The sequence below is a fragment of the Mobula hypostoma genome, chromosome 31, assembly GCF_963921235.1.
Source record: "Mobula hypostoma chromosome 31, sMobHyp1.1, whole genome shotgun sequence".
NCBI classification, from domain to species: Eukaryota; Metazoa; Chordata; class Chondrichthyes; order Myliobatiformes; family Myliobatidae; genus Mobula; species Mobula hypostoma.
In genome coordinates, this window is record NC_086127.1 from 4262521 (window position 1) to 4279933 (window position 17413).

Here is a 17413-nt window from a genome sequence, read left to right on the forward strand (position 1 = left end):
CATCATCAATAAGGACGGGAGAGGTACCGGAGGATTGGAGGGTTGCGAATGTTGTTCCCTTATTCAAGAAAGGGAGTAAGAATAACTCAGGAAATTCTAGACCAGTGCGTCTTACTTCAGTGGTTGTTAAGTTGACGGAGAGGTTTCTGAGGGACAGGATTCATGAATATTTGCAGACGCATAATATGATCAGGAATAGACAGCATGACTTTGTGAAAGGCAAGCCTCTTAAAGTGAACCCAACTCAATGAGTGTTCTTCTGAATTGTGTAGGACAGATTTTACTGTGAGCAAAATGTGCTAATTGTCACCCATTAATACATATATAGACACACACACACACACACACACACACACACACACACACACACACAGGCTACCAGTACGGTTTAGAATTGATTTTAAGTTTCTCTTGTTTTATTTATAAAGCCCTAAATGGGCTCGCCCTCTCCTAAATCACTGAACTTCTAATCCCTTATTCTATTTCCGGGTCCCTCAAGTCGGCTGACTTGGGGCTCCTGGCTGTCCTGCGATCTGAATTTAAGTTCAGGGGTGACTACGACTTTGCTGTTGTAGCCTCTAGGTTGTGGAACAACATTCCCTTTCCTATCAAATCACCGTAGAGTGAGGGGTTTAGATAGCGTGAAGCTTGTTAGGTGTGTTCTGGAAGGATTCTTGACACAGTATGTAGATAAGCCTACAGGAGGAGAGGCTGTACTTCATCTGGTATTGGGAAATGAACCTGGTCCGGTGTCAGGTCTCTCACCGGAAACCGCATTTTTCAAATAGTGATCACAATTCTATCTCCTTTACCATAGCATTGGAGAGGGATAAGAACAGACAAGTCAGTGAAACGTTTAGATTAGATTAGATTATGAGAACACGCTGTTCTCTTTTATTGTCATTCAGTAATGCATGCATGAAGAAATGATAATCATGTTTTTGCAGAATGATATCACGAAAACACATGACAGACCAAGACTGAAAAACTAACAAAAACACATAATTATAACATATAGTTACAACAGTGCAACAATACCATAACTTAATGAAGAACAGGCCATGAGCACAGTAAAAAAGTTCAAAGTCTCTCGAAAGTCCCACATCTCACGCAGGCGAGAGAAGGAAGAAAATTCTCTTGCCATGCCCGACCACAGTCCGACTCTGAGTCGTTCAAATACTTCGAGCTTTAATTTAATTAAAACTATAATTGAATTAATAGGAAATATGAGGCTATCAGGCAGGAACTTGAAAGCATAAATTGGAAACAGATGTTCTCAGGGAAGCGGACAGAAGGAATGTGCAAATGTTCAGGGGATATTTGCGTTCGGTTCTGCGTAGGCTCCTTTCACTGAGGCATGGAAAGGCTGGTAGGGTACAGAAACCCTGGTGTACAATGGCTGTAGTAAATCTGGTCAAAGAGAAAAGCAGAGCTTATGAAATATTCGGAAAACTAGCAATAAAGATCTAGAAGATTATTAGGCTAGCAGGAAGAGGCTTAAGAATGAAATTAGGGGAGCCAGAAGGCGCAATGAGAATGCCTTGGCCGACAGGATTAAGGAAAACCCCAAGCATTTTATAAGTATCTGAAGAGCAAGAGGATAAGATGTGGGAGAACAGAAACAATCAAGTGTGACAGTGGAAAAGTGTGTATGGAACCGGAGGAAATAGCTGAGGTGCTTAATGAATACTTTGATTCAGTATTCACTACTGAAAAGGATCTTGGCGATTGTAGGGATGACTTGCAACAGACTGAAAGGCTTGAGCATTCAGATAATAAGTAAGAGAATGTGCTGGAGCTTTTGGAAAGCATCAAGTTGGGTAAGTCACTGGGACCGGACGAGATGGACCACAGGCTCATGTGAGAAGCGAAGGAGCAGATTGTTGAGCCTCTGGAGATTATCTTTACATCATCAATAAGGACGGGAGAGGTACCGGAGGATTGGAGGGTTGCGAATGTTGTTCCCTTATTCAAGAAAGGGAGTAAGAATAACTCAGGAAATTCTAGACCAGTGCGTCTTACTTCAGTGGTTGTTAAGTTGACGGAGAGGTTTCTGAGGGACAGGATTCATGAATATTTGCAGACGCATAATATGATCAGGAATAGACAGCATGACTTTGTGAAAGGCAAGCCTCTTAAAGTGAACCCAACTCAATGAGTGTTCTTCTGAATTGTGTAGGACAGATTTTACTGTGAGCAAAATGTGCTAATTGTCACCCATTAATACATATATAGACACACACACACACACACACACACACACACACACACACACACACACAGGCTACCAGTACGGTTTAGAATTGATTTTAAGTTTCTCTTGTTTTATTTATAAAGCCCTAAATGGGCTCGCCCTCTCCTAAATCACTGAACTTCTAATCCCTTATTCTATTTCCGGGTCCCTCAAGTCGGCTGACTTGGGGCTCCTGGCTGTCCTGCGATCTGAATTTAAGTTCAGGGGTGACCACGACTTTGCTGTTGTAGCCTCTAGGTTGTGGAACAACATTCCCTTTCCTATCAAATCACCGTAGAGTGAGGGGTTTAGATGGCGTGAAGCTTGTTAGGTGTGTTCTGGAAGGATTCTTCACACAGTATGTAGATAAGCCTACAGGAGGAGAGGCTGTACTTCATCTGGTATTGGGAAATGAACCTGGTCCGGTGTCAGGTCTCTCACCGCAGACCGCATTTTTCAGATAGTGATCACAATTCTATCTCCTTTACCATAGCATTGGAGAGGGATAGGAACAGACAAGTCAGTGAAACGTTTAGATTAGATTAGATTATGAGAACACGCTGTTCTCTTTTATTGTCATTCAGTAATGCATGCATGAAGAAATGATAAACATGTTTTTGCAGAATGATATCACGAAAACACATGACAGACCAAGACTGAAAAACTAACAAAAACACATAATTATAACATATAGTTACAACAGTGCAACAATACCATAACTTAATGAAGAACAGGCCATGAGCACAGTAAAAAAGTTCAAAGTCTCTCGTAAGTCCCACATCTCACGCAGGCAAGAGAAGGAAGAAAATTCTCTTGCCATGCCCGACCACAGTCCGACTCTGAGTCGTTCAAATACTTCGAGCTTTAATTTAATTAAAACTATAATTGAATTAATAGGAAATATGAGGCTATCAGGCAGGAACTTGAAAGCATAAATTGGAAACAGATGTTCTCAGGGAAGCGGACAGAAGGAATGTGCAAATGTTCAGGGGATATTTGCGTTCGGTTCTGCGTAGGCTCCTTTCACTGAGGCATGGAAAGGCTGGTAGGGTACAGAAACCCTGGTGTACAATGGCTGTAGTAAATCTGGTCAAAGAGAAAAGCAGAGCTTATGAAATATTCGGAAAACTAGCAATAAAGATCTAGAAGATTATTAGGCTAGCAGGAAGAGGCTTAAGAATGAAATTAGGGGAGCCAGAAGGCGCAATGAGAATGCCTTGGCCGACAGGATTAAGGAAAACCCCAAGCATTTTATAAGTATCTGAAGAGCAAGAGGATAAGATGTGGGAGAACAGAAACAATCAAGTGTGACAGTGGAAAAGTGTGTATGGAACCGGAGGAAATAGCTGAGGTGCTTAATGAATACTTTGATTCAGTATTCACTACTGAAAAGGATCTTGGCGATTGTAGGGATGACTTGCAACAGACTGAAAGGCTTGAGCATTCAGATAATAAGTAAGAGAATGTGCTGGAGCTTTTGGAAAGCATCAAGTTGGGTAAGTCACTGGGACCGGACGAGATGGACCACAGGCTCATGTGAGAAGCGAAGGAGCAGATTGTTGAGCCTCTGGAGATTATCTTTACATCATCAATAAGGACGGGAGAGGTACCGGAGGATTGGAGGGTTGCGAATGTTGTTCCCTTATTCAAGAAAGGGAGTAAGAATAACTCAGGAAATTCTAGACCAGTGCGTCTTACTTCAGTGGTTGTTAAGTTGACGGAGAGGTTTCTGAGGGACAGGATTCATGAATATTTGCAGACGCATAATATGATCAGGAATAGACAGCATGACTTTGTGAAAGGCAAGCCTCTTAAAGTGAACCCAACTCAATGAGTGTTCTTCTGAATTGTGTAGGACAGATTTTACTGTGAGCAAAATGTGCTAATTGTCACCCATTAATACATATATAGACACACACACACACACACACACACACACACACACACACACACACAGGCTACCAGTACGGTTTAGAATTGATTTTAAGTTTCTCTTGTTTTATTTATAAAGCCCTAAATGGGCTCGCCCTCTCCTAAATCACTGAACTTCTAATCCCTTATTCTATTTCCGGGTCCCTCAAGTCGGCTGACTTGGGGCTCCTGGCTGTCCTGCGATCTGAATTTAAGTTCAGGGGTGACCACGACTTTGCTGTTGTAGCCTCTAGGTTGTGGAACAACATTCCCTTTCCTATCAAATCACCGTAGAGTGAGGGGTTTAGATGGCGTGAAGCTTGTTAGGTGTGTTCTGGAAGGATTCTTCACACAGTATGTAGATAAGCCTACAGGAGGAGAGGCTGTACTTCATCTGGTATTGGGAAATGAACCTGGTCCGGTGTCAGGTCTCTCACCGCAGACCGCATTTTTCAGATAGTGATCACAATTCTATCTCCTTTACCATAGCATTGGAGAGGGATAGGAACAGACAAGTCAGTGAAACGTTTAGATTAGATTAGATTATGAGAACACGCTGTTCTCTTTTATTGTCATTCAGTAATGCATGCATGAAGAAATGATAAACATGTTTTTGCAGAATGATATCACGAAAACACATGACAGACCAAGACTGAAAAACTAACAAAAACACATAATTATAACATATAGTTACAACAGTGCAACAATACCATAACTTAATGAAGAACAGGCCATGAGCACAGTAAAAAAGTTCAAAGTCTCTCGTAAGTCCCACATCTCACGCAGGCAAGAGAAGGAAGAAAATTCTCTTGCCATGCCCGACCACAGTCCGACTCTGAGTCGTTCAAATACTTCGAGCTTTAATTTAATTAAAACTATAATTGAATTAATAGGAAATATGAGGCTATCAGGCAGGAACTTGAAAGCATAAATTGGAAACAGATGTTCTCAGGGAAGCGGACAGAAGGAATGTGCAAATGTTCAGGGGATATTTGCGTTCGGTTCTGCGTAGGCTCCTTTCACTGAGGCATGGAAAGGCTGGTAGGGTACAGAAACCCTGGTGTACAATGGCTGTAGTAAATCTGGTCAAAGAGAAAAGCAGAGCTTATGAAATATTCGGAAAACTAGCAATAAAGATCTAGAAGATTATTAGGCTAGCAGGAAGGAGCTTAAGAATGAAATTAGGGGAGCCAGAAGGCGCAATGAGAATGCCTTGGCCGACAGGATTAAGGAAAACCCCAAGCATTTTATAAGTATCTGAAGAGCAAGAGGATAAGATGTGGGAGAACAGAAACAATCAAGTGTGACAGTGGAAAAGTGTGTATGGAACCGGAGGAAATAGCTGAGGTGCTTAATGAATACTTTGATTCAGTATTCACTACTGAAAAGGATCTTGGCGATTGTAGGGATGACTTGCAACAGACTGAAAGGCTTGAGCATTCAGATAATAAGTAAGAGAATGTGCTGGAGCTTTTGGAAAGCATCAAGTTGGGTAAGTCACTGGGACCGGACGAGATGGACCACAGGCTCATGTGAGAAGCGAAGGAGCAGATTGTTGAGCCTCTGGAGATTATCTTTACATCATCAATAAGGACGGGAGAGGTACCGGAGGATTGGAGGGTTGCGAATGTTGTTCCCTTATTCAAGAAAGGGAGTAAGAATAACTCAGGAAATTCTAGACCAGTGCGTCTTACTTCAGTGGTTGTTAAGTTGACGGAGAGGTTTCTGAGGGACAGGATTCATGAATATTTGCAGACGCATAATATGATCAGGAATAGACAGCATGACTTTGTGAAAGGCAAGCCTCTTAAAGTGAACCCAACTCAATGAATGTTCTTCTGAATTGTGTAGGACAGATTTTACTGTGAGCAAAATGTGCTAATTGTCACCCATTAATACATATATAGACACACACACACACACACACACACACACACACACACACACACACACACACACACACAGGCTACCAGTACGGTTTAGAATTGATTTTAAGTTTCTCTTGTTTTATTTATAAAGCCCTAAATGGGCTCGCCCTCTCCTAAATCACTGAACTTCTAATCCCTTATTCTATTTCCGGGTCCCTCAAGTCGGCTGACTTGGGGCTCCTGGCTGTCCTGCGATCTGAATTTAAGTTCAGGGGTGACTACGACTTTGCTGTTGTAGCCTCTAGGTTGTGGAACAACATTCCCTTTCCTATCAAATCACCGTAGAGTGAGGGGTTTAGATAGCGTGAAGCTTGTTAGGTGTGTTCTGGAAGGATTCTTGACACAGTATGTAGATAAGCCTACAGGAGGAGAGGCTGTACTTCATCTGGTATTGGGAAATGAACCTGGTCCGGTGTCAGGTCTCTCACCGGAAACCGCATTTTTCAAATAGTGATCACAATTCTATCTCCTTTACCATAGCATTGGAGAGGGATAAGAACAGACAAGTCAGTGAAACGTTTAGATTAGATTAGATTATGAGAACACGCTGTTCTCTTTTATTGTCCTTTAGTAATGCATGCATTAAGAAATGACAAAAATGTTTTTGCAGAATGATATCACGAAAACACATGACAGACCAAGTCTGAAAAACTAACAAAAAAACAAATAATTATAGCATATAGTTGCAACAAAGTTTCTGAGAGATAGGATTTATGAATATTTGCAGACGTATAATATGATTAGGAATAGACAGCATGGCTTTGTGAAAGATAGGTCCTGCCTTACGAGCCTGATTGTTTTTTGAGGATATGTCCATACACATTGATGAAGGTAAAGCCGTAGATGTAGTGCACCTGGATTTTAGCAAGGCATTTGTTGAGGTACCCTATGCAAGGCTTATTGAGAAAGTAAGGAGGGATGGATGGGATGTAAGGGGACATTGCTTCGTGGATACAGAACTGGCTTGCCCACAGAAGGCAAAAAGTGGTTGCAGATGGGTCATATTCTGGAGGAAGGCCGGTGACCAGTGGTGTGCCTCAGGGATCTGTTCTGGGACGCCGACACTTTGTGATTTTTACACATGACCTGGATGAGGAAGTGGAGGGATGAGTTAGTAAATTTGCTGATGACACAAAGGTTGGGGGTGTTGTGGATGGTGTCGAGGGTTGTCAGGTGTTACAGCGGGAAATTGATAGGATGCAAAACTGGGCTGAGAAGTGGCAGATGTAGTTCAACCCAGATAAGTGTGAAGTGGTTCACCTTGGTAGGTCAAATATGATGGCAGAATATAGCATTAATGGTAAGACTCTTGGCAGTGTAGCGGATCAGAGGATCTTTTGATCCAAGTCCATAAGACATTCAAAGCTGCTACGCAGGTTGACTCTGTGGTTAAGAAGGCATACGGTGCACTGGCCTTCATCAATCGTGGCACTGAGTTTAAGAGCTGAGAGGTAATGTTGCAGCTATATAGGACCCCGGTCAGACCCCACTTGGAGTACTGTACTCAGCTCCGGTCGCCGCATTACAGGAAGTGCATGGAAACAATAGAAAGGGTGCAGAGGAGATTTGCAAGGATATTGCCTGGTTTGCGAAGCATTCCTTGTGAGAGTAGGCATGAGAAGAGTCCGTCCGCCATCCACACCCGCCTTCTCTCTCTCTCTTCCTCCCTCTATCTCTCTTTCTCTCTCTCTAGTTCTCTAAGTATATTATGCGCTACCGTGAAGTTCATTTTCTTGCGGCCTTCCCAGTGAATTAAAGGTACGGAATGGAGCCAATGAAAATTTAAAAAGAAGACAGAAGTGCATTCCCAATCCCAGGCTCTTATCCTTTCCTCTCTCTCCATCCATCACCCTCAGTCTCTCGCCTTTTCATTGGCACAGAAGCCGGAGGTCCCAAAGTACCAGGTTCAAAGTCAGTTGTTACCCTTGAGCCATCAAGCTCCTGATACAGTGAGGATAACGTCACTCAACTCAACACAATCTATAGACTCGCTTTCAAGATCTCTGCTGCTCTTGGCGTCAGGAATACTTATTAACTTTATGAAAAAATATTTTCAAGATTTTCCTTCTTTCACACGTTGGCTGTTCTCCACCTTTATTTGCGTGTAGTTTTTCATTGTCTGCTGTATTTGTTTATATTCCTGTAAATGCCATCAGGAAAAACGAATCTCACGGCAGTACAGTGTTACACATAATACTTTGATATTGAATTTGCTTCGATCTTTGAAGTATGAAATGTGATCTTTGACCCTCGCTCTCTCTCACCCTTTCAGTAAGCTGTGTACCACAGGACGAACGCTTCACCCTCATCTTCACCATCAGCGACTTTCTTACGAATTTCCTCATCTTCGCCAGCGGTTTGCTGCTGGATCGCTACGGCATTATGCTGACTCGCCTCCTGGCCATGTAAGTCCCTGTTGAGTTGCCGTATAGCAGTTAACTTCTGGTTAAGTTAGTCGTTTAATTACATTTCGCTATTTTTTTTGAGCAGAGTTTAATAAATGTTTGTTTGTTTTTTATAAAACCTGACTCGATTCTATATTCATTGTTGGCGGCCACGTGACATACGTTTGGGGGCTTGCCAGGGATTTGTTCCAATTTTGCGTTGAAGTGCTTGTTTAATTTATCAACCTGATTTGGAAAAGGGAAATATCCAATTCTTTTGTTTGATTGGTCTGTGGGTGGTATTCAGCAGAAATGAATATTGACGTCTTCATGGAATCTTCAAACCCAGAGTTTTTAGCGAAGGTGAGAAAGGGTGATGTTTCCCAGATTGCTAGGTATGGCTTCGTTTGGTGCAATGCTCGGCGTAGACATCATGGATTAAGTGTCAGCTCGTGAATTTTCTCTGTACTTTCTGCTGTGTTCTGCAAGTCTCGGGTAATATTGGGGATAGTGTACTTTCCCATATGCAATATGGTCTCCACCGGAGCTATTTTGTCCTTTATCGTTTCTCTGAGTATGGTAGTTTGGTCCCTGGGTTTCCTGCCGTGTGGTCCGTGTGCCATTGTGAGGGGAATCATAGGTGGCCACTTTAATCTACAGTGTCTGTGTTGCTGGGTCTATGGTGGGCTGGGTTGTTCTGTCACAATGGGGGGCGTTGGGAACGGACCCAAATGCGAGACACAGATACTGAAGCACAAGGAACAGGATTTGACTAGAGTAGGGACGTGGTAGGATATATGCAAACAGCAGGGACAAGGACGCAGACTTGGCGAGGGAAAGCGGGGCCAGGACTAGAAACCATGGACTAGGAGACAAGGCTTCGACTCCGAGCCCGAGACTGGACAAGGACCCAGCACCTGGATCTTTCCTCGGGCTCGGACCCCAGAACCAGGCAAGGATATGACATGGCTTCAGGACAGGACGTGGCTGGGGTCTAGAGGCCTGAGTTTGGAGACAGGCTGGGGTCTTTGCTCTTGAGTCTTGAGGCTGCGGTCTCGGGTCTTGAGCTTGGCTGCAGGCTGGGGTCTTGGGTCTTGAGCTTGGCTGCCGGCTGGGGCATTGGGTCTTGAGGCTTGGAGGCTGGAGTCTTGGTCGAGGCTTGGAGGCTGGGGACTTCAGGCTTGGGTTCTTGGAGCTTGGCCTGGCATCTTAGAGGCTTGTGTTCTCAGAGCTTGGCCTTGGAGCTACTCCTGAGCAGGCCGCGGAATCCCTGGGCAGGTCGCGGAACTCGGATGTTCAGCCCACGGAGGCAAGGACCCAACCGCAGGGTAACGGCAAACGCCTGCTTATCCAAAGGAGGCAAGGGACAGGAAGGGACAGAACCAACCGCAGGGTAACGGCAATTACGGGCTGGCTTACCCAACGGAGGCAAGGGCAGGAAAGGAGTTCAATCCGGGTGGCTCTGAGTCTCGGAGCAGCCAGCAACCTTGGCTGGCTACCGAAACGGCCAAGTCCGTACCACGATGACTGCTCCGACGAGAGGCAACAAGGCTTCATGAACCGGTGGTCCTCCAACCAGGCCTCGAGATCACGAATGGTTTCACAAGCCTTCCATCAGCAGGTTGCTCCAAAGGGATCTGACGAGACAAACCAGCAGCCCACAGTCGACCCGAAGGCCACTTATATTCCAAGCCCCAAGACGGGAATCAGGTGCCTTGTAAACGTCTCCCTGTAACCCAAGGCGCGAGGATCCTGACAGCGTCCTGGAAATTGTGCTCGGCACACTGTTTTGACATGTTGATAACATTGCTTCCATGTCTTTGTCGCAGTTACCCCGTTGGATTATCTTCCTTTAAACATTCCTATTCACGGACACACAGCAAGTGTCTTTTTGCCGTTCCAGTTTGACCAGCCCTATTACTTCCTCTGGTACTCCGTACCATGTACCCGGCTTCGTTCGTAAATAAGATCAAATGACTGCCCTTCGGATCCACTTTGAAACATTCGCCCTTTCTCATGCCGTGGAGAGGGGGAGAGGAGAGATAGACAGATCGACAGATAGATAGATGTATAATTAGAGAGAGAGAGAGAGAGAGAGAGAGAGAGAGACAGAGACAGAGACAGAGAGAGACAGAGTGATAGAGAGAGAGAGAGAGGCAGAGAGAGAGAGAGACAGAGAGAGAGAGAGACAGACAGACAGACAGACAGAGAAGAGAGGGTAGGCGGAGGGCGAATGACCTGTTCTGAGTTGCGATGATCTGTTTGAAAAGGCTCCATTCATGAACTCCAAAGCTGGGAAAATGGGGTCTGGATCTGCTGGACAGGATTCCGTGGGTAACGATAGTGATGGGAGGAAGCAGGAGTGATGGTTGGGTGTCAAAGTTTGGATTTGTCTCTCGCCAGATTGCTGTTCACTACCGGCACCCTGTTGATCGCGTTTTCCACTGCGGGTGAGTGAATATCTTTCTATTCTGTCTACTGATAAATCTTGGTCGGACCACACGACTTTGCTTGTGTGTGTGTGTGTTAGAGAGAGAGAGGCAGAGACAGAGAGAATGGGGGTAGAGATAGAGACAGCGTGTGTGTGCCTCTAATTGTATATAGAAATGAAGAGTAATATAACGGGTGACAGATGAAGCATTTTGAGCATGTTGAGCTCACGGATTCGTCCACTCGTTCCCCGTCGACCTTCTCCAAGCGTCGCTGACCGTCGGACCCTCGCTCCGAGACGGCTTGTCCGCCGGTCTACCAATTCTCTCCACTCGCGCCTTCCCTCTTCATCTTTCGCCAACAGAAGACCATGAAATCCCTGCTCCCAGACCCACAAGGGAGAACAACATCCCTTTCATTGGCTCTCATACAATCCAAAGCCCCTGTTAACTCCAGTCATAACACAAGCATTGCTGCTACCGACAAACAATTACCTTAGCAGTGAAACACTACAGGGAAGCCGTTACAGCGCCGTACACTCTCCCCCCACCAAATGTAGTCATGTGCTCAATTCGCCAACTCTTCCTCGAAAACACAAACTCGTATCCAGGTGCAATAGGCAGTGACAAAGCTCCCCAAAACGGTAGATTCACATTCTGTTCCCTCAGAGCTACACAGGCTGACCTAGCCAGTGGTCCTCTAGTTCTCTGAGCCCTCCGTAACGGCTCACCTAACCCTTCAGGCCCAGACAGTACTGGGGACACTTCATGCCTCCCCGGACCTATAACTCTTTCCCATCTGCAGCTCGGATCCCTCTGTCCCGTTGACAAGCCTCACTTCCTTCCCTGCAGGGTCCCGTTGCAACCTGGGCTGCCCAACTCCTCCCCCAAACTCCACACTTCAGCTGACTCAGAGTAAAAGGTCCGGGAGACTCTTCTTCAATCAAGAGGCACGCCTCAGTTAAGGATCCAAGGGAGCATTGCTTTGTGGATCCAGAACTGACTTGTTCACAGAAGGCAAAGAGTGGTTGTAGTTGGGTCATATTCTTCATGGAGGCCGGTGAACAGTGGTGTGCATTAGGGACCTGTCTGGGACCTTAATCTTCGTGATTTTTTAGTAAATTTGCTGATGACACAAAGGTTTCGGGTGTTGTGGATAGTGCGCAGTGCTGTCAGAGGTTACAGTGGGACATTGATAGGTTGCAAAACTGGGCTGAGCAGTGGCAGATGGAGTTCAAGCCAGATAAGGGTGAACTGGTTCATTTTAGAACATAAAACATAGAACATAGAATAGCACATCACAGTACAGGTCCTTCGGTCCACAATGTTGTGCCGACCCTCAAACCTTGCCTCCCATATAAGCCCCCACCATAAATTCCTCCATATACCTGTCTAGTAGTCTCTTAAAGTTCACTAGTGTACCTGCTCCACCACTGACTCAGGCAGTTCATTCCACGCACCAAACCACTCTCTGAGTAAAAAACCTTTCTCTAATATCCCCCTTGAACTTCCCACCCCTTACCTTAAAGCCATGTCCTCTTGTATTGAGCAGTAGTGCCCTGGGGAAGAGGCAGTGGCTATCCACTCTATCTATTCCTCTTATTATCTTGTGCACTTCTATCATGTCTCCTCTCATCCTCCTTCTCTCTGAGGAGTAAAGCCCTAGCTCCCTTAATCTCTGATCATAATGCATACTTTCTAAACAAGGCAGCATCCTGGTAAATCTCCTCTGTACCTTTTCCAATGCTTCCACATCCTTCCTGTAGTGAGGTGACCAGAACTGGACACAGTACTCCAAGTGTGGCCTAACCAGAGTTTTATAGAGCTGCATCATTACATCGCGACTCTTAAACTCTATCCCTCGACTTATGAAAGCTAACACCCCATAAGCTTTCTTCACTACCCTCTCGACCTGTGATGCAACTTTCGGGGATCTGTGGACCTGTACCCCGAGACCCCTCTGCTCCTCCACACTACCAAGTATCCTGCCATTTACTTTGTACTCTGCCTTGGAGTTTATCCTTCCAAACTGTACCACCTCACACTTCTCCGGGTTGAACTCCATCTGCCACTTCTCAGCCCACTTCGGCATCCTATCAATGTCCCTCTGCAATCTTTGACAATCCTCTACACTATCTACAACACCACCAACCTTTGTGCCGTCTGCAAACTTGCCAACCCACCCTTCCACCCCCACATACAGGTCGTTAATAAAAATCACAAAAAGTAGATGTCCCAGAACAGATCTTTGTGAGACACCACTAGTCACACTCCTCCAATCTGAATGTACTCCCTCCATCACCACCCTCTGCCTTCTGCAGGCAAGCCAATTCTGAATCCACCTGGCGAAACTTCCTTGGATCCCATGCCTTCTAACTTTCTGAATAAGCCTACCGTGTGGAACCTTGTCAAATGCCTTACTAAAATCCACATAGATCACATCCACTACACTACCCTCATCTATATGCCTGGTCAGTTCCTCAAGGAACTCTATCAGGCTTGTTAGACACGATCTGCCCTTCACAAACCATGTGAACAACTATTGGTGGAACAAATATGGCACAATATAGAATTAATGGTAAGACTCTTGGCGGTGTGGATGATCAGAGGGATTTTGGGGTCCAAGTCCATCGGACACTCAAAGCTGCTACGCAGGTTGACTCTGTAGCTAAGAAGGCATAGGTGCATGGAGCATAGAAAAACAGAGGGCTACAGGTAAGCCTACGTACAGACGTAGTTCGAAGGTAAGTACATGTTCACATCATCTTTGTGGGCCGAAGGGCCTGCATTGTGCTGCAGGTTTTCAGTGTTTCTGTGTTTCTATCATTGGGGAGTGAGCGAAAGGCAGCATAGACCACAAATCCGGGTCATCATCCTCCGAATCAGTATCCGTCTGAGAGGTGGGGACAGGCCTCCACTCGCCTGCTGTGGGCCCTGCAGTCGCCTCGCGTTTCCGCAGAGTTCTCTTACCAGGTGTAGGCTCCAAGTCGATCTCTGGGTCTTCTGCACCTCTTGTCCCAGGGGCAACAGGTGGATCCGATGGAGAATCTTGACAGGCCCATTCCCATCCTCTGGTTTCACCCGGAAAACCGGTCGGTTTGACCTCTGACTCTCCACCACATAGGGCGTAGCAGCTTTATTTTTTCCAGTTTATTTTTTCCAGCTTTATTTTTTCCAGTTTATTTTTTCCACATAGCCCCAGACTTCTTAAGAGGATCCAGTCTGCCGGCAGGAGTTGGGAATACCTCAGTATTTGAACATACCTCCTCTTATTTCCTTGATTCTGACTGGCTGCTGCGACCCCCGGTAATTCATGCGCCCTTTTCAGTTGCCTTCTCATGTCGGACACATACTTCGAATAAGTCTTTGGTGGTAAGTCACCCTCTTCAGGCCAAAAGTCAAATATCAGTGGGCAACCTCGCCTCGCGCCCAAACAGTAGACAATATGACGAATACCCAGTAGCTTCCTTTTGAGTACAGTTGTAACTGTGAACCAGATATCCAATATGTTAACTCCACCTGCTCTTCTTGCTGATCTCCAGGATCCCCATCATGTCTCGCAAGGGTCGATTAAATCTCTCGGGCTGGGGATCACCCTGCCTGTGATAAGGCGTGGTTCGCGACTTCTCGACTCCAAGAATGTCCAGTAAATCATGGATGAGTCTGATGTCGTGAGGCCGTCCCTGATCACTAGGTGTACGCCTGGAAAGGCCATAATGAATGAAATATTTCTCCCATAACACTTTGGCCACCGTAAACGCGCTCTGGTGCTTAGTAGGGAAATCCTGAGCATGTCTGGTGTAGTGGTCCGTCCCCATATGGGGTTCGCCTGTCGGCTAGTCCTGTTATCCGGGGGTCCTCACCCGCTGTTAACATCCGGGACATCTCAGTTCTCAGCTCTGCTACAATCTCCTTTGCCATTCCCGGTTGGGCTGGCCGCGGTCATTTCACCACCAGGTGCTACGACCGAGACTGTACGCTGCTGGAGGAGTCGTTCCGTGCCTCCGACGCGTTTTCTTCTCTTCACTGAGGTACGGGGACGAATTAGACATTCCAAATCCGACGACTCCTTCCCCTCACGCCTGAGAAACGATACAATCCTCTCTTTGAAATGTCCGCCCCCAGCTACAGGAAACAAGACTTGGGACTCGGCCCGCTCGGCTACATTACCCTCCTCCCTGACAGTATTGACAGGCCATCGCCCCGCCTCACTGATAGACGCTGGCAGTTCCACTACTGTTACGTCAACGCTAATCTGAACTACAACAAAGTCTGAGCCCGCCATTTTATCAGATCTCCACTATACAACCTCAACATTGCCAACAGCTTTAACCGTACTCAAAAATCGAATTACCAATTCATCCGGGGTACAAATATTCACCATACAGAACACGCACGCATTAGTTACCTGTAACCCCACGGAAGAGAACCACCCCTCAACCCCAGCAGCATCCGTACCAACACAGATTTAAACACACAACTCACTGGTTCAATGCGCAGGGCAATCCAACGGACTCAATCCCGGTCTAGCCCCCACAATTGTAACCCTCAGGTTCGGTCAGCATGCGTATGTCTTCGAGACACAGCCTCTGGTCCGGCCAGACCGAGAAATCTCGGTTGTGTGGATGCTGCGTGATGTGTTGCCCGGTTACAAATCCGAAGCCCAAAATATCGGACAATACACCGAATGAATTGACTTTATAAATCTGAATCTGAATATAGGGCGAGGAAAGAAAGTAAAAATAAAAAGTCAGATGTGCATATTGGAGCTTACTGATACGTCCATTCATCCTCCATCGAACTCCTCCGAGCGTCCCGGACCTTTGGACCCTCGCTTCTAGTCCACTCGTACGGCGGTCTAACAACTTTCTCCAGTCGCGCCTTCCCTCCTCATCTCACGCCGACAAAAGACGGCGATATCCCTGCTTCCAGACCCACAAAAAAGAACAACATCCCTCTGATAGGCTAACACGCGCCGTTATCACTACTCATATCCTAAACATTGCTGCCACAGAGAAACCATTATCTGAACAGCGAAACATTACAGGGAAGCCAATACACACACACACACACACACACACACACACACACACACAAACAAACACACGAAGGTATCCTTTCCTCCCGTCGATGTCCTCCGAACTCCGCCGACACTCGAATGGGACCACCCTCGGTGATCGACCAAACGCTCCACACGAGTCTGTCCTCGTTTCCTCTCCTTGCCGAGGACCCTGGGCCTCGGACTCCCGCTCGGGGTCCGTTCCGTCGCCCAGCTTACAGCATCTCTCGGGTCGCGTCTCCTCTTTCTGGCCCCATCGCGGCTTCTGATCAGAGCCCGCGAAAAACAATAGCTTTCATACACAAGGAAGAATAACATCTATTCTGTTGCTGAGCAAAGGCATTCCAAAGTCCAGTCATGATGATTATAACCCAAATATGCTGCTATAGAGAACTCCTTACATCAGCAGTTAACATTACTAAGAAGCCATTTTATGAGGCCAAGAAGCTAATATGAAAAGAAACCCTTTACTATATATATGTATGTGTGTATTTGTATGTATATGTGTGTGTGTGTGTGGGGAGGGGGGAGGTGGATAGAGAGAGAGTGAATGTAAGTGTGCCTAAGTGTGTCCATATTTATCCGGTGTGTTTATTGACCCTCTGCCTGACTGTTTATTTGCGTGTTTCTTGTGTTTCTGTCTGCAGTGGTGCATGTGCCTATCTTTGTCTATATGAGTGTATACATATTTGTGAGTGTAATGTGTTTGTGTATTTCTGTTTCGTGTTCCTGTACCTGTGTGTGTGGACTTTGTGTTCACGTTGGTGTGTTTTGTGTACGTGTGCGTCACCCTCGCCTCCAAGCACCGTTGCAGTAACTGAAATGCTCCCCCGCACATTGCCTTTATTGCCACGTAGCGAGAATGCTATTTTTCATAATGTTAATATGATTTTGAAATCAATGCTAATATAACTGTGCAACATCTTAATATTTATTGTGTATTAACGAAAATAATCTACATTAAAAAATAATCCACATAAAATATATTTACATTAAAATGTTTGACAGTTTCAATAGTTACAATGCCAGTGTTTCAAGTTACACGGTGATTAAAATAGACGGAACGTAGCAGTGCGTGGCTGTGTGTTTGTGCGTGTCTGTGTGCCAGTGCGTGGCTGTGTGTTTGTGCGTGTCTGTGTGCCAGTGCGTGGTTGCGTGTCTGTGCGTGGTTGCGTGTCTGTGCGTGGTTGCGTGTCTGTGCGTGATTCCGTGTCTGTCTGTGCACTGTGCGAGCACGAGAGAAGGGAAGAGGAAGAGTGTGCTCATAAGAGAGAGTGAGATCCGCCGTCAAATGCTCCTGGTCTCCGCCTCACTCTCGCTCTCATTCCCTGTCACAGCGTCGGCGCTGCTGCTGTTTCCCGCGCTCATACTCATTGGAGTGGGAGGAGTCTTCCTACTGACAACAAACCTAAAGGTGCTCCGGGGGGTCACTTTCATTTCCGCGTGGTGTCAGCGACAGAACGGGCGTG

At 46.0% G+C, this 17413-nt stretch overlaps 1 protein-coding gene across 6 annotated transcripts in view; it reads left to right on the forward strand.

Moving 5' to 3' along the window:
- The window catches only part of LOC134339942 (equilibrative nucleobase transporter 1-like), a 42594-nt gene that overhangs the window by 5657 nt on the left and 19524 nt on the right, over positions 1-17413 (forward strand). For 4 of the 6 annotated variants that reach the window (XM_063036734.1, XM_063036737.1, XM_063036733.1 and 1 more), the window contains exons 2-4: positions 8345-8477; positions 10860-10906; positions 17282-17358. In XM_063036734.1, coding sequence (XP_062892804.1) covers positions 8345-8477; positions 10860-10906; positions 17282-17358 — 257 coding nt within the window. Of the gene's footprint in view, positions 1-7235; positions 7373-7713; positions 7831-8344; positions 8478-10859; positions 10907-17281; positions 17359-17413 lie in introns of those variants that run through there. The other 2 variants (XM_063036735.1, XM_063036738.1) reach the window with 2 other exon arrangements.